The sequence below is a fragment of the Neomonachus schauinslandi genome, chromosome 14, assembly GCF_002201575.2.
Source record: "Neomonachus schauinslandi chromosome 14, ASM220157v2, whole genome shotgun sequence".
NCBI lineage: Eukaryota > Metazoa > Chordata > Mammalia > Carnivora > Phocidae > Neomonachus > Neomonachus schauinslandi.
The window spans coordinates 7,890,681-7,914,413 of record NC_058416.1 but is presented as its reverse complement, the minus strand read 5'-3'; the positions used below and the strand labels follow the sequence as shown (position 1 = coordinate 7,914,413).

The window sequence follows — 23,733 nt, the reverse complement described above, 5'->3', positions numbered from 1 at the left end:
CCAACCCCCCGCTGGTACCTACTGAGGACGCCACTTCAAGCTGAGGACCCATGAACAATGAGGACTTTGAAACCTCCTGAATCCTGAGATTCCACCACAATGCAGGCATTCTGAGCCTGTGAACTGGCCATTTTTGCAGCTGTGGCATTCCCAGAATCATGGCGGTGGGATATATTAAGAGACATTGCAAAGAATTGGCTTATGCGATTGTGGGGGCTCAACATGTCCGAAATCCAAGGCCAGGCTGTGGGGAAGAGCAGCTGGAGTTCCAGGACAGGACTGGAAACCACAGGCTACGAGCAGAACTTCCTCACCAAGAATGCCTCAGTACTGCTCTTAAGGACTTTCAACTGATTTAACGAGGCCCACCGAGATTTTCTAGGATAATCTTCCTATCTAGGGACTTTAGTCATACCTACAAAATACCCCAGAGCAACACCTTGAGGAGGGTTTCATTGAATAACTGGGGCTGTAGCCTCACCAGGTTTACGCCCGGAAGGACGATCCCAGCCTAAAGCATTCCCTGGCTTTGAGAAGCCTGCCAGGCACCATTACAAAAAAAAGGCACCTTGAGGCCAGACTATTGGCATCTGGAGTAACCACTAAAGTTACACAAGCCCCTAGTGTCACCAGTGAAATCTGAGTGCTGATTCCCATCTGGCTTCCCTCATAAGACTACTGGAAGGGCTCAATGAAAGTGTGTATAAAAATACACTAAAACCTGCATGGCTCAGTCAGTTAGGTGGCTGCCTTCAGCTCAGGTCATGATCTTGGAGTCCCGGGATCGAGTCCCACATTGGGCTCCCTCCTCAGTGGGGAGTCTGCTTCTCCCTGTGCCCCTCACCCCACTCTCGTGCTCTCTCTTCCTCGCTCTCTCTCTCACTTTCTCAAATAAATAAAATCTTTTAAAAAAATACACCAAAAACAAAAGTTTTACACACATATAAGGGAGTTTCTGGTTTAACCATTGTTAGCATTGGTATCAAAGAACGTTTGCTTGTTATTGTAGAAGCAAGTAATATTCTTAGAAATAGGGCATTAGGAAGCATCATTTCACCAGGAGTAAATGCTCCAGTCTCTGCTGCTTATGTTGGGTTCCGCGTATTTCTTCATTTCAACCAATGTTGCTCAATATAGTCCATATAGTATCTTAGTCTTAGGATAATGGCCATCTGTTTCAGCATGTGTATTTCTCAATGAGTGAAGAGTATGCATGAAATGAAGAAAAAGGTCTAGACAAAAGTATTCCATTGATGTGGATTTTCAAAGCATCTAAAATGTTGCTGCTTCGGGGCGCCTGAGTGGCTCAGTCAGTTAAGCGGCTGCCTTCAGCTCAGGTCATGATCCCAGGGTCCTGGGATCGAGCCCCGCATCGGGCTCCCTGTTCGGCGGGGAGCCTGCTTCTCCTTCTGCCTCTGCCTGCCTCCCTGCCTACTTGTTCTCTCTCTCTCTATCTCTCTGTCAAATAAATAAATAAAATCTTAAAATAAAATAAAATAAAATAAAATGTTGCTGCTTCTCATCAAACATGCAGGCGGCCCCTTACATTCTGTGATCCTGGCCACAAGAAAGTATGAATTGCTTCTTCCTCAGGAACTCACTGCAACTTGTCCAAGATCTACTTTTATTCCGGCACCTATAACTGCAGAGACTGAATGGGATTTTGGGCAATAATGGTAACCACCAGCTAGTACCCTCACTAATCCCCACACTGACACCTAAAATCTCAAGTATTTGAATGAACACGAGTTATTATGCTTTATACCTTCTGCTCATAGAAAAATACATATAATATTTTATAGTATTTTTTAAATGTAATTATATATATTGTGTATATGCAGACTTAATGAACATTTCTAAGGTAGAGATTGTTGATAGAAAGCAAAAGTTGGATAGAATGCATAATTATGCAAGCCATTGATGAATTTTTCCCAAAAATACACACCTCAGTGCACGCCAAGCAAGAATCAAGCTGCCTCTGTGCATGGATTAGTGCCATAGGATGCATAGATTGGCACGAAGAATGAAGACTAAGAGGGATGTTTAACCTTAAATTTACTATTTTTATATCATATTTCTTTCCACGCAGAGATTTAAAGTTGCACTAAATTGTAAATTTAAACATACAGATGCAGTATGTAAACATCAGTGGAAACCTTTGTTATTACACTAAAAAGGCAAATCATTCAAAAGTTTATAAAGAGCAGAATAGCATAATCCTTGACATTTTATTTATTATGTTGCCACATTTTTATCAATAGAATCATGTCAACCATCCTGTAAAAATTGCACATATTAGTTAAACTGTTCTAGAATCATGAGGCAAGTCAGTCATTGAAAGTTATCAACAGGACAGAGCATGTATGATTCTCACCTGGCTTCTCAAAACCCCTGCGCCATACTCCCTGTGTGGGCCACATTTCTGTGTTTTCCATCACACATTCCAACAGCCAGAAATGGGATATTCTGAAATACACTATGACTGCATCTTCTTGGTTAAGTTCAACTGGCTGTCACAGAGGACAGAAAGAAACTGTCTTAACAAAAGACCTCTGATAAAAGATGTAGTCTCCAGTGAATCATCTCCTGAATGTTAACCATCATAGGCTGTAAGCTATTTACCCTGTAATCTTTTTATTTTCCATCTTTAAAGTATCCTATTGTGGTGTAGCAATAGTCCCTTAGAGCAATTTTAAGGGGCAGGAAATCTTTGAGAACAATTTTCCATATTCAGAATTAAAACATGCTTCACTGTTTTTAACAAAGGCTCTAACAGGATAAAAGCTCCATTCTAAAACCACAGGAATCATTCATTTTCTCTGCTTTGTGTTTGTCCTAAAAGAAATGTTTTTTTCTTCCTTGTGAAAACCAAATGAACATTCTGATTTTTTTTTCTCACTTCATCTTTATGTTGACAGCATGCTATGTTAAAAAAAAAAAATCATCGGAAGAAAAGACGCTCTCCATCAAAGCAATAACAGCAACAAAAGTTTTTATGCCTTTTTAAGAAATTATTCGGACAGTTCTCAGGTGACTGGACTGTCTTTACTGGAAATTAATTTTCATTAACAATTATTTCGATCCTAAGAATTTGAGTGGTAAGAAGGGCCATTTATCTAATTTTCTATTCTTGTAGAGAAAACAACATTGTCCATATTCACTCTTTCTTTCTCCTATATGATGAGTTTCAGCTCACTCTATCAAACTGTTCTATTGGTCACAATCACATAAATTATGTCATTAAGGCATGATGTGTATTTCAGATAAGGAAGGGTTTCACTGAAACTTAGCAAAGTCTTACTAAATAATGAGTCAATGTAAAATCCAACAAAAATTCAAAGGCATTACCCTTAGCATGGGAATCATTACATATCACTCTTTATTAACATTGTCAAGAACGTGGAGTGTCAGAGATTTTACCCTACATGCAAGCTAGCAAGTCAGCCTGCCACAGTATCATGGATGTTGGCAGAAGACGTGAGACTCCTGAATCAGAGACTAAGAGTGTTTTATTACTCACAGCAATAGTATCAGCCAGAGTATCAGCGTTTACGTTGGTTTTCTGAGTCCCAGTTCTCACAGGGAGATGCAAAGAGGGCCAGGTGACACACAGGAAGTAGGTTGTGTAACAGGAGAAGAACCGCAAGTTTAGGGAACCCGAATGTTTTATAATGGGCAACAATACAGCCTGAACTTTGTCTGAGAGAGAGACATCTTTATTGCACTGCAGATAAAGAAATCTCTCCTTTCCTCCAGAAGGAGATAGTATCTCCATCTTCCAAGGCTGTTTGCTCTACAAATAACCCTGAAAAGATAATCCAGTATAAAGGCCATCAGTGTCTCTGCTACAAAACATACAAAGATGCAAGAGGCTCATGAAGAATTGTCTACCAACAAACTTCCACTGCATTGGTCTTTTTCTTCATAAATTAGTCCATTAGTTGGGGTCAGTGCATTACAATGAAGCCAAAAATAATTATTCCCTTATTCTCATGTTTATACCTAAAGCATACCTTTGACAATGACATTTCACTTTATATTATTATTATTTAAATTTTCATCTCAAAAAGGATTGTTTTTCCCCCACATCAGCCAGGATGAGGCCATATAGTTAAATTACTGTGATTCAACAGACAATTATTGACTATCAAAGATGTACAACGCAATATCTGAGACATCTATACTGTGTTCTACTCTGCACAAGGAGTGAGCTGCTACATGCATTTTTCATGGTTTTATTCATTAATATTTATTGAGTGTCTGCTGTGAGCTGGCATTTTACAAAGCTCCAAAGACACTAAGGTAAACAAGCTTCCTTTCCTCAAGTTCAACATAAGCTCATAGAGGAGACACAAAGACAGAGTAAGAGATGAGACAGAGGTATGCAGGGGGCGCTAAGGAAGCACAGTGGAGTGGCTCCCGACTTGGGCAGGTGAGATGGAGAGCAGGAATGTGTAAGCCTTCCTTCATGAATTCTTAAACTAAAAATAGGAGTTAGCCTCATAGGAGTGGAATACAAATGATTTAAGGATGGGCCTTCCAGGAGAGGAAGAAGCCCATGCCATGGTTTGGAAAGGCTACTGCTTTCTTTGGGAACTGCTGTTGCTTAGAATAGTAGAGCAGAGGGTGTGACAGAGAGACTAGGGAAACATGAAGCTAGAGAGGGAAGGACAGCTCCCATCACAAACGGTCCTTAGGGGAAGTACTGATACATTTACACATATATGTAGGAAGAGTTTAAGGGTAACAATCTGGTTAAAAGGAAGCGCTGGAGGATTTGTCTTGAAATCACGTTTGTCTGCAAAAACAATGTTTTCACTAGATTTTTACTGGAGAGGAGTGGCACTGATGGATTTTATACATCGCAGTTAATTGAAGAATTCCAACATCATACCCTTGTCATCCCCAGTGAGAACCTTAAGTACTATGCTAGGAAGTTTGCATTTATCCTAAAAAAAGTATGTAGGGGAGAGATCACCGCATGTTCATAATCACTTTGGCAAAGGACATATTAGGTGACAGCATTGTCAGGAAGACCAGTTGGGTGGCTAGAGCCATAAACCTTATGACAAATTCCAGTTAGAGGGAAGAAGCATGAAGGAATTAGTGGAGTTAATAGGTTTTAAGGAGGTAGAACCAATGAGATGTGTTGACTGATGGTAAGGGGGGAGATGATGGACAAGGATGGAGATGAGAATGGCTCCCAGTGCTTTGACATGGGCTGTCTGGTTGACAGGTGCCATTCACTGAGTACAGAAAGAAAGGGAAATAGGGTGGGGAAGAAGGATAGATTCAGTTTTGAAATACAGCTTCTCAGTAATAGACAAGTTGTTGCTTCTTAGTCATGCTCTCCTATGGAGACACGTCAAGTTGGAGAGACACAAAGGTTTTCTTCATTCTAAAAGCCTCGCATTCTCTGCCTATAGGTGACAGAGACATTGCAGCTCTCAGATTTCCAGCCGTTGGGCTCACCCACCCAAGAACCCCAGAGCAACTCACCTTTTCCCCCTCCTTTTTTGGGGGAAAAATGCCTTCCATTTATCAGAACTTTGTTGTTTATTAAACAGTATTCAGAAATGCATTTTAAATAAAAGGCAAACAAATTGTAAGTTAATACAATGTATTGGGATTTCGTCTAACCATTGGCGTAGTTACATTATCTGCACAACTCTGGGGTAGTCACTGGGATGATTCTCATTTTACACATAAAGAGGAACTAAAGCTTAAGTTACAGAGTGGGGACTCAAAGTCAGGTCTACCATGTGTTCTTTAACGTTTTCCTGTGTTCCCCAGACAATCTCTCTACCAAATTTCTAAAAGGCACTCTCAGTCTCGTTCCTAAACCTGCTGGAAGCACTTAAATTTTCTGTGGTATAAGTCTGCTCAAGTCTTCAGTCATGTGAAGTCTGTAAGCCTGGCAGTATCAGGAATACTGTGTCACATCTCTGCTCTGCCAGGCATTTCTTTCCCAACTGAGAGGAATACATTTCCCATGCATCCAAACTTCTCTCTCTAGTTTTCTAAGAATCACTTCTCTAATTCCCTCCTTATTCAAGGAAATAAAAGGGCCGGGTACCAACTTCATAGGGCCAAATTTGTGTAATGCTAATACCCTATTATTGGGTACCTCTTAAAAGTAATATCCTGTGCTAGTCACCTTAAATCCACCATCTCAGTAAATGCTTACATGTCAGGTGTCACAAGCTCATCTTAGAGGTGAAGGAACCTGCCATGGTACCCCCAGCTGGAGGGTGACCGAGCCTGCATTCAAATCAAACTTACCTGACTCCACAGCCACTCATGAGGGTGACTCATAATGACTTACAACTCAGCATAATCACCTCAAGAATTACACATATACTTCAAGGGGAACCCTCTTACACTGTTGGAGGGAACACAAACTGGTGCAGCCACTCTAAAAGATGGTGTGGAGTTCCCTCAAAAAGTTAAAAATAGAGCTACCCTATGACCCAGGAATTTCACTACTAGGTATTTATCCAAAGGATACAAATACAGTGATTCGAAGGGGCACATGCACCGCAATGTTTATAGCAGCAATGTCCACAATAGCCAAAACATGGAAAGAGCCCAGATGTCCATTGATAGATGAATGGATAAAGAAGGTATGCTATATATATATATATATAGAGAGAGAGAGAGAGAGAGAGAGCCACACAACGGAATATTAGCCATCAAAAAGAATGAAATCTTGCTATTTGCAACAATGTGGATGGAACTAGAGGTTATTAGGCTAAGCAAAATAAGTCAGTGAGAGAAAGACAAATATCATATGATTTCACTCACATGTGGAATTTAGGAAACAAAACAGATAAACACAGGGGAAGAGAAGGAAAAATAAGATGAAAACAGAAAGGGCAACAAACCATAAGAGACTCTTAACCTTAGGAAGGAAACTGAGAGTTTCTGGAGGGGAGTGAAAGATGGGGTAACTGGGGGATGGGCATTAAGGAGGCCACGTGAAGTAATGAGTACAGGGTATTATATGCAACTATGAATCACCAAATTCTACCTCTGAAACTAATAATACACTATATGTTAGTTAAATTGAATTTAAATTTTAAAAAATCAAAAAAAAAATTAGACATATACTTGAAAATAAAAAAAACAGGAGTACTGAAAACTTGAAAATATAACAATGGCAAAACAAACCCTTTTCATCTTTGGTGCCAGCAGTTGGTTCTCTTCAATCTGTTTGAAAAGTGCTTTGAAAGAGAGAAAGAAAAAGGAGAAAGGGGAAAGACAGGAATTCATTGTGAAGCAAGAGTGTTCTCCTTTCTCTTTTGTCAGCATGCCCCAGATACCTTCCTTCTGGAACTCCATACAACTCCTGCAAAGCACCTGCTGTTTGTCTCACTGCCACGTTCTCCTCCATGAAGAGTCTTTCATTATCATTTATTGGATTTATGTCTGGACTAAGCTGTCCTGAAAAAAAAAAAAAAAAGATGTTTTTAAGTCAGAACATACATGCCTGAAGATCAAAAGTTGCAATCTTTGGACTACAGTGCTACCAATTGAACTGATACACGTATCCAACCAAAGCAAAACAAATAGGAAATTTCTCCCATTGGGCAGGTTTGTCCTAACTAACAATAAAATTTCCTTTAAAATTGTTAGCAGAAATAGTTTCTGACCCCCCACCACCACTACCATGACCCCTCTGTGAATCCAGGCTGATGTGGTAACTAACATGTAATCGAAAGCTAATAAAAGAGACTGGCACTACCCTTTTTTGGCAGAGTCACATTAAAATGGAGGCTCCACAAGGACTGAATGCTGTCACATTTTGAAGGAATTAAACTCAGGATTTGATTCTTTTAGTCTTGGTGTCAAAAAATGACAAATGACCCTTCATTTTAACTTCAACCTCTTTTGTACTTAGAAAAATCTCCCGATTCAAACTATTTCTACATCTCTTCTAGTGTTTTTTATGCTTATTTTTTCACTTACCTTTCAAGGTCTTTATTTTCACATATAGTGTAGATAAGAATATAAACTAATATGTTTCTCCAAAGAACTAGCCAAATTTCCCAGTACTGTTTTTTTTTAATTTTTTATAATTTTTTTATTATGTTATGTTAGTCACCATACATTACATCATTAGTTTTTGGTGTTGTGTTCCATGATTCATTGTTTGTGTACAACACCCCCATGCTCCATGCAGTACATGCCCTCCTTAATACCCATCACCGGGTTCACCCATCCCCCCACTCCCTCCCCTCTGAAACCCTCAGTTTGTTTCCCAAAGTCCATAGTCTCTCATGGTTCATCTCCCCCTCTGATCCCCCACCTTCATTTTTCCCTCCCTCTACTAATTTCCTCCATGCTGTTCCTTATGTTCCACAGATAAGTGAAACCATATGATAATTGTCCTTCTCTGTTTGACTTATTTCACTTAGCATAATCTCCTCCAGTTCCATCCATGTTAATGCAAATGTTGGGTATTCATCCTTACTGATGGCTGAGTAATATTCCATTGTATATATGGACCACATCTTCTTTATCCATTCGTCTTTTGAAGGGCATCTCAGCTCCTTCCACAGTTTGGCTATTGTGGACATTGCTGCTATGAAAATTGGGGTGCATATGGCCCTTCTTTTCACTACATCTGTATCTTTGGGGTAAATACCCAGTAGTGCAATTGCTGGGTCATAGGGTAGCTCTATTTTTAACTTCTTGAGTAAGCTCCACACTGTTTTCCAGAGTGGCTGCACCAACTTGCATTCCCATCAACAATGTAAGAGGGATCCCCTTTCTCCACAACCTCTCCAACATTTGTTTCTTGCCTTGTCCATTTTTGCCATTCTAACTGGTGTAAGGTGGTATCTCAATGTGGTTTTGATTTGAATTTCCCTGATGGCTAATGATATTGAACATTTTTTCATGTGTCTGTTAGCCATTTGTATGTTTTCTTTGGAGAAGTGTCTGTTCATGTCTTCTGCCCATTTATTGACTTGATTATTTGTTTTTTGGGTGTTGAGTTTGACAAGTTCTTTATAGATCTTGGATACCAGCCCTTTATCTGCAGTGTCATTTGCAAATATCTTCTCCCATTCCGTGGGTTGTCTCTTTGTTTTGTTGACGGTTTCCTTCGCTGTGCATAAGCGTTTTATCTTGATGAGGTCCCAATAGTTCATTTTTGCTTTTGTTTCCCTTGACTTTGGAGATGTGTTTTGAAAGAAGTTGCTGTGGCCAATGTCGAAAAGGTTACTGCCTATGTTCTCCTCTAGGATTTTAATGGATTCCTGTCTCACATTACAGACACTTGAAGGTAGAGAGGCATAAAGACTTAGGCAAACATAAACCGTTTCTGTTTTTGACTTGGCTAAGATTTAGAAAAATTTAATTTTTATATGATTTACCAATTTACATTAAGTCAGTGTTATTATTTATATAAACATAAATGGTTTACATCAAAATATCCTCACATTCTATGACAGCAGTGAACATAGAGGGAATTTAATAACACAAGCCAACTCATTGTCATGGATGCAATCCAAGAACAATCCAGATGGTTTATTGATCATAACTTTCTAAGAGTTAGCATCCTGCCCAATTAAGTGATTGTTAAATATAAAAACAAACAAGAAAAACTAAAGTTTCTGATTTTCACAATTATGAAATGGAATTCAAACAGATAAAGACATACAGACCCTTGGGAAAAAAATAGTGAGTATCCAATTCTTACAGTTAAATAATATGAAATACAAATCAGATTATCCTGCACTCCTCTGAAAACCAAGGTAACTGTGGAATTAAAGGGGAAAAAATGTATGAGATTTGCTTGCACCCTGGGCTCTAAGATAGGTTTTCGTTTGCAAAACCATGCCCTTTGCGTTGACTATTGTGCTACCTTCTGGGGTCAGTGAAGAGTTTTGAGCCAGCCAGCTTGAGTTCCAGCATCCATGCCTGTGTCCCTGAGAGAGAGAGAGAGCACTGATCCTACAGGGCTACCAGGTGGATTAAATAAATCAGCGTAAGTGAAACGTCTGACACCTCCTGGCACATCGTTAGTGCTCAATAAATTTTAATGACCAGAATCAGCCAGAGCCTGGCACTCTGCTATTTTGTGTGTGATGATGCCCAACCCAAAGTCATTTGGTGGATGCGAGGACCGACCTTCGAGACTGAACTCACCATCACTGCCCTGCTCTGCCTGTTCTCAGTGAAATTAGTGCAGGCAACATGACACTGTAAAATGGCAAGTATCCTAAATAGAAACTTTTAGCCTTTTGACATTAGAATTTCATATGAAAAAAGCTGATAAAAATATATTTCCATCTTCTGTACAGTGAGAGTAAGATAAAAATAATTCATTAAAAATTGTAACTCACAAGAAGTTAAGATGATGACTTTTGTTGCTGCCCGTTGGGTACAATGATAACACAATGCCTAATAAGGATTGCTCAATCTGCCTAGAAAAGTATTTGGACTTTCTGCAGCAGTTTCTCATAAAACATAAGAGGTATCAACAGAATTCTTCTTTTGTCCTATACTCCTTGACTCCATTTTCATGAACCTTGGATCTCTTATTCTCTATTTATCTGGATATTTACACTACTAATACATACATTGCAATAACTACTCTCCAGGAAGTGCTACTAACCATGCAGTTGTCTAGGTTGCAGATTCCTAGGTTCTGAAATTGCTGATTAGTTTATTGATTGTGTAAGGCAGAACGTAGAATGTTGAATTTAATTATGCTAATATTTGTGTAGAACTTTCTCAATGAGAGTGAAACTTCTCAACTCCCCCAGCGCACGTAACTATTCTGATCTCAGTCTTATCTACGTAAGTACCAGCAGTTTTCAACTCTCCTATTGGACCTGGAGGAATACTGATTAATTGGAGAAAATGGGGAAGAATTAGAAGGAAATCATAGGAAATGTACATAAAACTAGAGGCGCCTTTTTATCTTTGTACTAGCCTTCCATGAGAAATTTTTCTACCAGGGCTACATTTTATCCATCAAATGTGTTAGGATGCAAGAAGGGTTGAGAACAGCTACTCCACAGTCCCATTGAGTGAGATTTTGAACCACACATCTCATCCAATCACTTACCTTATTAAAATCATTCAAAAGCTTCCTGTCACCTATAGGAAAAATATCCAATCTGCTTAGTAGGGTATAACTGTCCATGACATGTCCCCTCTCCATTTCCCAATCTCATCTCCTACCACTCACCATTTGGATTTTTATATTCATTATTAGCATCATGAGGGCCATAATTCGTAATGATGAGATATAAAGAGTTTGAAAGCCATGACAATTTGGGCATTGTGTTGTTATACTCACAAAGGAGATATTTGCAAATATTAAAAAATTCTGTTTGTGATTATTGGAACGTTTCCCAGATCTCTGAAAAATCAACCAAATCAGTCATTAGAAAGAAGAGCTCTAGGCAAACTTCTACAGATAATGAGATTAAAAATCAGATCTGTGTCCATACAGATGGCCAACAGACATATAAAAAGATGTTCAACATCACTCATCATCAGGGAAATGCAAATCAAAACCACAGTGAGCTATTACCTCACACCTGTCAGAATGGCTAAAATCAACAACACAAGAAACAAGAGGTGTTGGTGAAGACATGGAGAAAAAGGAATCTGCTTTTGGGAAGACAAACTGGTACAGCCACTGTGGAAAACAGTATGGAGATTCCTCAAAAAGTTAAAAAATAGAATTACTCTACAATCGAGCAATTGTGCTGCTAGGTATTTACCCAAAGAATACAAAAATACTAATTCAAAGGAATACGTGTTCCCTGATGTTTATAGCAGCATTATCCACAATAGCCAAATTATGGAAACAGCCCAAACAACCCAAGTGTCCATCAATTGATAAATAAAGAAGATGTGATATATATAATGTATGTACACACACACACACACACACACACACACCATGGAATATTACTCAGGCATAAAAAAAGGATGAAATCTCGCCATTTGCAATGACATGGGTGGAGCTAGAGAGTATGATACTAAGCAAAAAATGTCAGTCAGAGAAAGACAGATACCACAGGATTTCACTCATATGTGAAATTTAAGAAACAAAACAAATGAGCAAAGGGGGAAAAAAGAGAGAGGCAAACCAAGAAACAGACTCTTAACTGTAGAGAACAAACCAATAGTTAACCAGAAGGAAGGTGGGCGGGGGCACAAGTTAAATGGGGGGGGGTTAAGGAGTGCACTTGTAATGTTGTGTGGAAGTGTTAAATCACTATATTGTACACCTGAAACTAATATTACATTGTATGCTAACTAACTGGAATTTAAGTAAAAACTTTAAAAAATAAATAAAAATCAAATCTTTGTCAAGTGCTAATAATAAGCACATTTCTTGACACATATCTTCAAACTCATTTCAGAGTCCTCAGAGCAAATGCAAGTTTAACCTTGTATCTATGGCAGAATAAAACTATGCTACATTATATGAAAACCTGATAGTAAATTTTAAACAATTTCATTAACATTCCTCAGATTTAGTCTAAGCATGTTGCACACTCCCTCCTAGGTAAACTTATGTGATATTCAGGATATCTCTCTGTAACATTTCTGTTGTAACTCAAATCTCTAAGTATATATTGTGTAGGGAAGTCTTACTGTCATGCAAAAGTGTTTCTTTCAATTAGTTTAAATTTTTTAGAAAAGAATTATAGCAAATAAAATTTTCCATTTTCTCAAGACATCTCTGAGGGATAGTCAGCTGATATGTATTCTTGTCAATGACTGTAGATTCATGTGGCTTTCAGTAAATTTGTTAAAATTCCTGAAATTGTAGTTCTGGAGATCTCTACTTGACCTGGAGTACTCTACTTCATGATCTTAAATAGTTCCTTGATTTCTTAAACAATAAAATGTTCAAAATGAAAACAAAGATACAGCTATATATAATTTTTATTAACATTATATTTAAAATGTTATAACTGAACCTTTAAAAATAACAATGAAATGTTGATCAACATTAATGAAGTTTCATCCCAAGTATTCTCTACCCCTCATATTATGTTTCAACTTAGATCATTATATTTTAATATTTACCATTTTACTGACTGCCATAGAATACTTCTAAACTCCACAATTACTCAGATGAATTCTGCTAACAGTGGAGAGTTCAGCTAAGTTTTTCCAAGAGGTTACAGTTGTAGAAAATCAGTATTCCAGTAAGTAAGTAGAATACAAGAGAAATTACATGTAAGCAACAGGAAAAAATGGATGCTACCTCAACCAGAATAATAGATCTAAGGCTATCTTAATTCTAGAAATAGGTATTAAAAATGTAATTCTGTATGAATCAAATCAAATCATCTTTAAGGTAAATTAAAGTATTATAAACTATATTATGTCTGATTCCTTCAGTGTTAGAATGTTGTCTATAACCCACCAGTAGGCTGGGTCATACGTAACATTAAATAATATGCATTTTTCCCATTCAAAAATTTCTGACTTTTAAAAGATTTGAATAAAAAATATTTAGATGTCCACTTATGGGGTAAGCCAAAAAGACCCATAGTTTTGGGGCTGAGAGTGCCATTATTAAGAACAACAAATGCACAAATGTGTATTTTTAAAAGAAGAATAAAGGACGGAAAGGAAAAGGAGTAAAAAAGCTTTTGCAAATTAAAATTAGAGTAGTAGAATTTTTTATTACTTAGTAAACTTGGAAGATGAGGTTAAGCAGATCTCAAATCTCCAGAAGGTAAAGCAACAAAAAAGAGTGTGAAAATAGAACAGACTGGAGAATTACAAGATCTGTCCAGCACCTGAACATATAAATAGAGATGATCTGGGAAAGGAGCACGTGGTGGGAGAGAGAGTGCACACGAAGAAGATTGTGGAAAGGAAATAATTAACAAAAATTTATAATAATAACTCAGAAGTATTTCCCAGAAAATGAGAAACCACGGATCCTTGATTGAAAAAGCTCATAAAGTCTGAAGAAAAGACTCGCACCCAGACTCATCATCATGAAGCTCAGAACAGTAGGAACAAAGAGAAGTTCCTGAAAATTCCAGAGGACAGAACAGGTGACAGAGGATCAATACCAGGCACTATTGCAACCACTTTATTTCTACCTCATCAGCAAGTTGCTGTGAAGATGAAATGAGCTAATGACACCTCGTGTGCGTGTGTGCGCGTGCCTGCCCGTGCACACGTGTGTGCTACAACACCAATGCCATACACTCTTATACTAAGTTATTACTATTAATTAATCTAAAACATGATTCTAGGGGCACCTGGGTGGCTCAGTCATTAAGCGTCTGCCTTCCGCTCAGGTCGTGATCCCAGGGTCCTGGGATCGAGCCCCGCATCGCGCTCCCTGCTCCGCGGGAAGCCTGCTTCTCCCTCTCCCACTCCCCCTGCTTGTGTTCCCTCTCTCGCAGTGTCTCTCTCTGTCAAATAAATAAATAAAGGGGCGCCTGGGTGGCTCAGTTGGTTAAGCGACTGCCTTCGGCTCAGGTCATGATCCCGGAGTCCCGGGATCGAGTCCCGCATCCGGCTCCCTGCTCAGCGAGGAGCCTGCTTCTCCCTCTGACCCTCCCCCACTCATGTACTCTCTCTCTCTCATTCTTGCTCTCTCAAAATAAATAAATAAATCTTTAAAAAAAATAAAAATAAAAATAAATAAATAAATAAAATCTTAAAAAAAAAAAAAGGGGGGGGGGGCGCCTGGGTGGCTCACATGGTTAAGCGTCTGCCTTCGGCTCAGGTCATGGTTCCAGGGTCCTGGGATCGAGTCCCGCATCGCGCTCCCTGCTCCGCGGGAAGCCTGCTTCTCCTTCTCCCTCTACCTGCCTCTCTGCCTACTTGTGCTCTCTCTCTCTCTGTGTCTGTCAAATAAATAAATAAATAAATAAATAATAAATAAAAATCTTTACAAATAAATAATAATAATAAAACACGATTCTATTCGTAGAAGCTATTATGATTGCCATTATACACTCAAAGGACAGAGCAGTGGTATCTTTCCAGTTGTCACGGGGTGGAGCTGGGACCCAAACCCGAGCAGTATTCCTTCAAGATTAATACTATGAATCATCACACAATACAAGCATCCTTAACTAAGGACATGAATGAAGAGAAATTTCCAATAAATCAAAGAGCTGAAGACAGCATAAGAAATTTATGAAAAAATATATATATATACATATATATAAAACAACTTATAAGAAAATAATCCTGTGACAAGGGGAGACTTATTACCAAGACACAAAACTCAGAAAGCACAAAGACAGATCTGGCTTCAAAAAAATTAAACACTTCATGTAGCAAAAGGAAATTAACTGAACAACAAGGTGCAATTTTTCAACTTGGAAACATCCTTCAACTTGAAAAAAAGGAAAAGTCTAATAATATCCAGATCTATCTAACGTTAAGAAAATACTTTTCTACCCTTTCTGTGGGAGTGTAGATGAGTGCAATGCAAATTGAGAGTTTATTTCAGAAACTTAATGGCATAAATCAACCATTAAACATTTAATTTCTTTTTTTTTTTTTTGGCAATGTGAAGGGTGTGAAATTACATGTGATATTTAATCATTTTATGTAATCTTAAACCAAATTACATAACTTTACTAACAAGTACAAATACCTCCTTGAGAAAAGGTTAAGGATATAATAATACCCAGCAAAGGAAAAAGCATCACCTCCCTCATCTTAAGTTAATATCTTCTCATCCATTTTACTAATTACAGTTTGCTCTGCACTCAGCTGTGTCCCCACAAAATTCATAGAGTGGGGCCCTCACCCCAAATGTGACTATATTTGGAAAAAAGGCCTTTAAGGAGGTAATTAAGGTTCAGTGAGGTCATAAGTGTGGGACCCTGATCCCACAGAATTCGTTTCCTCAGGAGAGGAAGAAGAGACCACAGGAAAGAAAGCACAGAGAAGAGCCCACGTCAGGCCTTGAGGAGAAAGCAGCCAAGGAGAGCATCCTCCCCAGAAACCAACCCCACTGGCACTTTGATCTAGGACTTCCGGCCTGCAGAACTGTGAAAACATACATTTCTGCTGTTTAAGCCCCCCAGTCTGAGGTACTTTGTTATGGCAGCCTGAGTTGACGAAGATGCAGCTTTAGTTGTTTTTGTTCTTTGACAACATACTTTAGAGGTACTTCAATCACGTCTTTAAGGATTGAGTCCTGAAAATTGGTATTTCTTCTCTGAAGCTGTGCTGTATCCTCAACTAAACAGATGTTTAGAAAGTTCTGTGAGGAAACAAAGAGTGGAGTGGTGGTGGCCAGGGGCTGGAGGGAGGGGGAGATGGAGAGATGTCAGTCAAGGATACAAATTTTCACTTATCAGAAGAATACCTTCTGAGGATCCAATGTACAGCTCGGTGACTACAGTTAATAATACGGTGTGTGTGCTTGACAGTTGCCGAGAGTAGACCTTAAACATTCTCACCACACACACAAACAAGGAATGAAGTCTGTAAGGTGATGGATGTGTTAATTATCTTGATGATTGTTCCACAATGTACGTGTATATCAAATCATCACCTTGTACCCTTGAAATGTATACAATTATATTTCTCAATTGTACCTCAATTTTTAAAAGTAAAAGGTAAAAAAAAATAGTAAGAGCAGAAAAATCCATGTGTCCAAATAAAAAAATTTAAAAGAGACAACAAAATACAAAAGAAGAGAGAGAGAGGGTTCTGTGAGTAAATGTAGCAAAATGTTGGCAAGGCTTTGGCTTCAGTCTCCAGACCTGGATCTGCCTCTGTGCTCCTCCACTTGTCAGCTTTGCAAGTCTGGAAAGGCCTGTAGGCTTCAATTTGGTTTTTCCCACAGGAGAATAAGGATATGCAGTTTCACGTTATAGAATTGATACGAGGATTTTTAAAAATGATATTTCTAATGTACTTAGCATAGGGTCTGCATGAAATATGCACAAAATGGACAGTGGTTATTATATGCACTCAATGGACAGGGGCTTTTGCAAATCACTTTCTTTATGGGTTGAAACCCATGATCTTTAGTCCCCCATTGATTCAAATGTACTGAACGTGAGCCTCAATTCCCCCAGCAAATCTATTCAAGGGTTGGGAAGGGGACACCTGGGTGGCTCAGTCGGTGAAGCGTCTGCCTTTGGCTCAGGTCATGATCCCAGGGTCCTGGGATCGAGTCCCACATTGGGCTCCCTGCTCAGCGGGGAGTCTTCTCCCTCTTCCTCTCCCTTTGCCTCTCCTTCCCTCTACCCACTCCTGCTCTCTCTCTCGCTCTCAAATAAATGAATAAAATCTTTTTAAAAGGGCGGGGGGCCATGAAGCTACTGGGACCCTGGACTCTCCACCAGAACTTCAGAAGCACCCGCTAGGTGAGCACGCAGATTAAACTAAAACATAGTCCGGTTTGAACTATAATTAGAATGAATTGAGTAAAAGTCAAATACGGCGATGGAAAAGATGTGGGCAGTGAGTCCCTGGCGTCTCCAAGCATAACTTGTAGGTGGTGAGTCCTCATTACGATCCTTGCAGGCAGCTCCGGGCCACTACCACCTCTAGTCTGGTTTCCACTTCTGCCGCCTGCCAGGTAAACATCCAAGTATTAGACGCCCACGAAAATCTTCTGGCCCACAGTCCTCTGCTGTGAGAGCTCGGACCAACCTCTGTTCTGCTTCCCCCGAGCCATTCCTGCTGTCTGTCCTTCAGCGTCCAGGCCTGGCTACCATCTGTCACCCCTTTTCCTCCCTGCCCTTAGAAACCCCTTGTTAAGAGGGCACCTCCTCGGTGTCTACCCAGGCCTGATGGTTGTTGATGCCTTTCCTCTGGCCTGCCCCATTCCTCCTGAAGCAACTGTTTTACTTGGGGGTTTTTTCTGCCTTTAAAAAAAAAATGTTTTATTATTTAAACAGACAATACCCTTCCCTCTCTCCCAGATCCCAACAAACTAATAAAACACATAAATTCAAATCAAGTATCCATTATTTCTTGCCAATTAATAAGCATGAGTGTTATGCTTTGGGACCCTGCTGACTGCCTAAAGCAACCATTTCCTTTATATTTTATGTAAAGAGTATGTACGCGTTGGTAAGCACAGAAAACCAGGAGCTAGCAGAAAGGGAAAAATGCGCTTCTTCATTCCTCAGGAGAGGGAGGATATTGATAAGGTGCTGTCATTCTGGTTTTTACTTCTAGGTGTGATGTGACTCTCTGGCCCTGCGTCCTGATTTGGTTGTCATTTTCCACTGCATCTGTGTTCCTTCTAGCTCTTTACTGGTTTGCATCTTTTAGGGTACATCAGGAAAGATTTCCTTTTATGGCTAGTGTGACTTTGCCTTCCCTGTCCTGTGGTACTTACGTCTCTGGAATTGGGAGGAGTCCTACGATTTTGTTAGAATAAGCAAATATTCTCAGTGTCTCAATATCCAATATATTTCCTTCTTTATGGGATGGAACTGTGTTCTTCAGTCTGGGGATTGTGCACATACCATGGGAAAGGAGGAGAAGAGGGATGGTATGAAGTGTCATTTCAGAGTATACTTCAGACTGCCAGGGAAATATGAGGTTTTTTTCCCGGCTTGTCAATATTCCCTGAAAAAATGGGTAGAAAATATTATTTTCTATTAAAACAAACATGAATATACACAGGAATAGAAACAAAAATGTAAAAAGATTTTTAAGATAGACCAATAGCCATTAGCAAATTTGTTGCTTTTAAGTTATAGAATTCCCCAAATCCCCAGGGCACCTATTCACCTCATTTGTCTTTAGGGGATGATCTGGAGGGAAAGTGTAGGAAGCATTTAGAGTCTCTTGTTTAGTGGTGTGAACAGTCTATGCTAGCAAGTGTTTAATTGAAGCCACAAAGTTGATTTCTGTTTTGTTTTCATCAACAGTGCCAAAGGGCATAATTCAAATAAATGTTGAGAAAATGCTTAATTATTTCTCTTTCTTTTTCTCCTGCTCATTGTTGCCATAATCAAACAGTCCTTATTAAGCCCTCATCTGTAACAGTTCTGATTGAGGTATGTTATTTTTGTGATAAGCATTAAATAGCATCATTTATGAATTGTCTGTAAAGAAATGGTAGAAGTAAAAAAAAAAAAAAATCATAATTTAATTTCCAGTTAGCTAGAAATGGTTCAGAGAGGAGATGAAGAAAGCAATGTTGACCTTGAAGGAGAATAATGTTCCAAACCTGGCACAGCAAGGGGCTGCAGGCTGCCCTGGGGGAGAAAGCACAGACAGTGAACAAGAACACACCAAAAACAATCTGGACCCATTGGGCAGAGATAGAAGGAAGAAAACTAACATCTACTGGGTACCTCAAGTTCCGGGCGTCCTCCCAAGTGGTGGTTCACCCAATCCTCAAAATACATGGGGGCAGAGGGCAGTTGTGGTGGTTGACAGGACATCTGTAGCTCTCTTCTCGGCCCTGTCGGTGCCCTGCCTGGATCCTGGAAAGCACGGGCTGCATGTGCCCTTCTTTCGTGTTTCTTGTTGTGTCTCCTTGACCAGCCACCGTTCCCAAAGCAGTCTGTGGACCGCTTGCAAAGGCAGGGACGGCAATTCCCATTTCGTGCCTCCCCTGTGCGGTGCTGAGCTGTTTTAGCTGATGTTTGACGCGTAGTAGCTGCGTGAGTGAATTTTCACACTCAAGATTCTAGGGTAAAAAGCTGTGTGTGCCAGACTCTTCCAAATCCACAACTTATAAGCCTTCACTTCTAGCCCACAAGCAAAGCGAGCGAATTAAAGGTGTTCTCTGGTACTGCCCTCTTTCGGGTATTTCTTTCTTTTTTTTTTTTTAATTTACTTATTTGACAGAGAGAGACACAGAGAGAGAGCGAGCACAAGCAGGGGGAGTGGAAGAGGGAGAAGCAGGCTTCCTGTCGAGCAGGGAGCCCGATGCAGGGCTCGATCCCAGGACCCCGGGATCATGACCTGAGCCGAAGGCAGACGCTTAACGACTGAGCCACCCAGGCGCCCCTTGGATATTTCTCATTTGTTTTTTCAATAAGATAAAACTGAGACCAGGAACACTGTCTTAATATTAGCATTTCCAGCTGGTTTATGCTGATTAATGCCAGTAGCTCCCCTTTTGAGAACTGTGAGTTATCATCTAGGAAGTCAATGGTAAGATAAGGAGGCAAAATTGTTAAAGTGTTTGTGATTTTTTTTCCCATATCATGTTACTCTTTCATAACTTTGTCACATAAGTATCATGTGAAAATGCCACCTTCTTCAGGAGGCCCTCCCTGACCATCCCATCTAGGTGACCTTGTGGGAGTCGATGGTGACATCCTAGATCTGTTCACTATGGTGGTAGCACTTAACATGTTGGAATTCAATTAAAACTCACTGATTTGAGAATCAAATGAGTCATATAGCACCATTCATGTCATCCAGAATTTGCAGCTAAGGAAACTGAGAACCTTGTGAGTCTCACAAGGTCGGTTACTCCTATAAGCAGCAGAAGCAGCACGCATATCTGGTCTTCTAGCTCTGAGTTCCCACCCCTGACCTCACCCTAGGTCCCCCTAATTTCTCCCCTTTTCTGCCTCTTCCCAGATCCAGTGTTCCTCCTTGCAGCATCAGGTCCCACAAGAAAGAGAAGACATGACCAGATGGGATGTTAAGAGACTTTAAAGGACTATTTATAGTACTGGGAGGGAAGTGACAGAGGAATTGTGAAGGACGGGCAACAGTGGGCAGCATTCCCACCCACAGAGGAAAGGTGGTTAGGGGGCCCTGGGAGAGGCAGGGCAGGGAGCAGAAAGGTCCAGACGCTCAGAAGGAAGCTGGGCTGGCAGAACCCCAGGAGCAGCCAGAGGGCAAGGCAAAGAGGAAATGCCCACATCTCCCTTCTCCCCTGATCTGCTCGTGGGGAGACTTAACCTACAAGGGAATTAGGCCACAGTGAAAGTGATTTTTTATGTAGAAAGCAAGATTTCACTGTCACTATTTTTTAACATTAAGAGGTTCTACCAGTTTAATTAGCCTTTTATTACCCAATTCATTTGCATTTCTCCCTGGACCCCAAGCTTCTGAAACTGCAAGGATGTTTTCCAAGTCACCAAACTCACCTGATGATGAAACTGGCTTTAGGTGCATGACCTCTCCACAGCGCCACCTAAGGAAAAGGACTAGATGTTCCTCGTTTCTGTGAGAGCGGATTGTGTGTCCCATTCCTCCTGGTAGAGACCAGAAACATTACCAATCAGACTAGATACATCTTTTCCTTTGGGTAAAATATACTCTCTGGAAGGGCGGAGCGCACTGGATCTAGTTTTCTTCTCTGCTCATTAAGCTCATTCTCAAGTATGAAGAATAAATTCCTGGTTAAGAAAAAGGATGGGAAGGCCCCTAGAAATAGTGACATTTTTCTCCCTCTGTTGTCAGCATTCTGACAAGCTTCTCGGTGGTCACTTCTGTTTCTGTTTGCATTAGACAAGTATTTCATTTCAGGGATGCGTCCGAACTCCCAAAAGCATAGATAGAATTTTCCTTAAATCTATTTTCTAGAAGAGTAAACTTTCCGGCCATTTTATTAACCATAAAGATTCACTGTTTAGGTTAATCATATCACGAAGTGGGTTCAGTTACTCACAAAACCGACAGGGTAAGTCAGGGCCTTGAAGTCTACAATTGTGAAAGCTTTTCCTGCTAATTGATGGTTACTGGTTCGGGTGCAGTGTAATTTGCCCGCTCAAAAAAGGTTTTAAGAAAGTTTATAATTTGCTTTTGTATGCTGAAAGTGAGTATAAAAGAAAAGAATGCAGCTCACAGGCTCTCCATCAAAAACAGCTTTTTTTCAGAAAATCTTTTCTGCTTGTATTCCAATAGCTGGAGGCTACTAGAAGGTTGAGATCTCTAGAAAATTTACCTAGCTGCCTGGCATCCGAATTTTTGACAAGACACGCTTGAGGAAAATATTGAGCCCTGAATTCATTTTTAACTCAAAGAGAAATAATGCACCAAATTTCTCCATTTTTCACACTTAGGTACTTACCTGGAGCTCTCTTTTGAGGATTTGTGGGCATCTGCCTTGTTTGCTTGGTTTTTGTGGGGTTTTTGTTTTCAATATATCCCTTTGCCTTTCTGAATCTATTTCTTAGTACACCTTTTCTTCCTTCCCTTCTCTCAGGTCATGGGTTTAGTTCCTCAAAGATGTCACGTGCACAGACATTTCCCAGCTACGCCTCGGAGCAGAGCGAAGAGACTCAGCCGTCTCTGTCCCGGTCGAGCAGTTACGGATTCAGCTACAGCTCCAGCCTCATTCAATGACAGTCAGAGAGCCACTGCCAACCAGAGAGACAGTCTGTCTGGACCTGCTAGTGGGGTTGCTGCACCCTCAGCCTCTTGGAAGACCAGTTGCAGGCAAAATTGAAATGGGGCGGGTCTAGCCCCGATCCCAGTGAAAGGTTAAAAACTGGAGTTCTGCTTCCTTGACTCTGTGGCTAAGTCCTTTATTTATTGAGTTTCTTGGGGGTTGGGGGGGAATCTATGTTTTACAAAAATAGAATCCAAATCGTATGAACAGTCATTTAAATGAAATCCTTTGGTTCTGGGCACCATGAAAAGTTGCCCACACTGGGTTGTGCCTGGGTGGTGGGCCTGACCCCTGTCCTCGTGGCTCAGCCCTCCGGCCTGAGGGTCTGTCCTTAGACATAAGGTCACCCACCACAACCTATGTGGCGTGGAAAGTTTTGACGGGGACAAATCCAGCAAGGTCTACAAATGGCATCATAACTCTCCATATAAATACGCCCCAGTGACAATTAAGGGAACCCGAGATCTAGAACACACTGTTGAGCAGGGCCTTGTAGCTCTGCTGTGTGTGTGTGTGTGTGTGTGTGTGCATCTGTAGACAAATAGAGATACGGATATTGCTGTATCCATCTATATCTAACAAGTATATATCAAATGTGTGCTGAGGGTGACAGGATATGCTCACTTACATTGTTGAATACTGTAATTTGGTGCATTAACATTAAGATTGTTATGTTGAATAGCTATTTTTAAAATAGTGCTGTAAAAAAAAAAGGCTTCTTATTAGCAAAAGTATTTACGTAGTCAAGTCTGCTCCTCTGACAAGTATAAATGAATATGTGAGAAGGAGGGACACACTCGAAAACGAAGGCAAGAGAACCGGTCTAGCTGTCTGTCCTACGTGTCATGTCACCACACTGTCTTTCTGGTCAGTACTCCCTTCTTGACAGTGTTTCTCTCTTTGACCATCCCTCCGAGCTACGTGAGGAAGATCAGGTGTTATCACCCACTGCTTCCATTTACCCTCAAATAAAAGAAAGACTTTAAATGAGAAACTGTATTTCAAGAAAGAGATAAAAAGTATATGTATATACCTAAAAAGAACTAGCTATTTTACAGTTGGGAGAACAATGGGCACAGGATTGTAGATGTTAATTATTTAAGATTTTATAGATGCCATTCTCAAAAGCCATTGGGTGCTTGTGATTTAGTGTGTAACCAGAATTTGCTAAGCTTACTTTCTTTTTAATGGACATGGGTTGGCTGGGATTATAAGAGAAAACGGATCAAATATTTTTTTTCATCTCTGACATTCGTGACAAAACTACCAAGTTTAGAGGGAAGTGAGTGGTTGGGTTCCACGTGATCTAAAAAATTTGGCTAATTTAATTAAGGTCAACAAAGATATTTTTGTCCTTAATTTTGAAGTTTACTCAAGTAAAAATAAAAATCATTCTGCCTGAATTATCTGATGCCACATGCCTAAGATGGTCA

The 23,733-nt window shown here is 40.0% G+C and overlaps 1 protein-coding gene across 1 annotated transcript in view; it reads left to right on the top strand.

Moving 5' to 3' along the window:
• The window catches only part of DOK6 (docking protein 6), a 389,769-nt gene extending 367,515 nt beyond the window's left edge, over positions 1–22,254 (top strand). The window contains exon 8 of the mRNA XM_021686409.1: positions 22,115–22,254. Coding sequence (XP_021542084.1) covers positions 22,115–22,254 — 140 coding nt within the window. The remainder of the gene's footprint in view (positions 1–22,114) is intronic.
• The last annotated feature ends 1,479 nt before the right edge of the window (positions 22,255–23,733 follow it).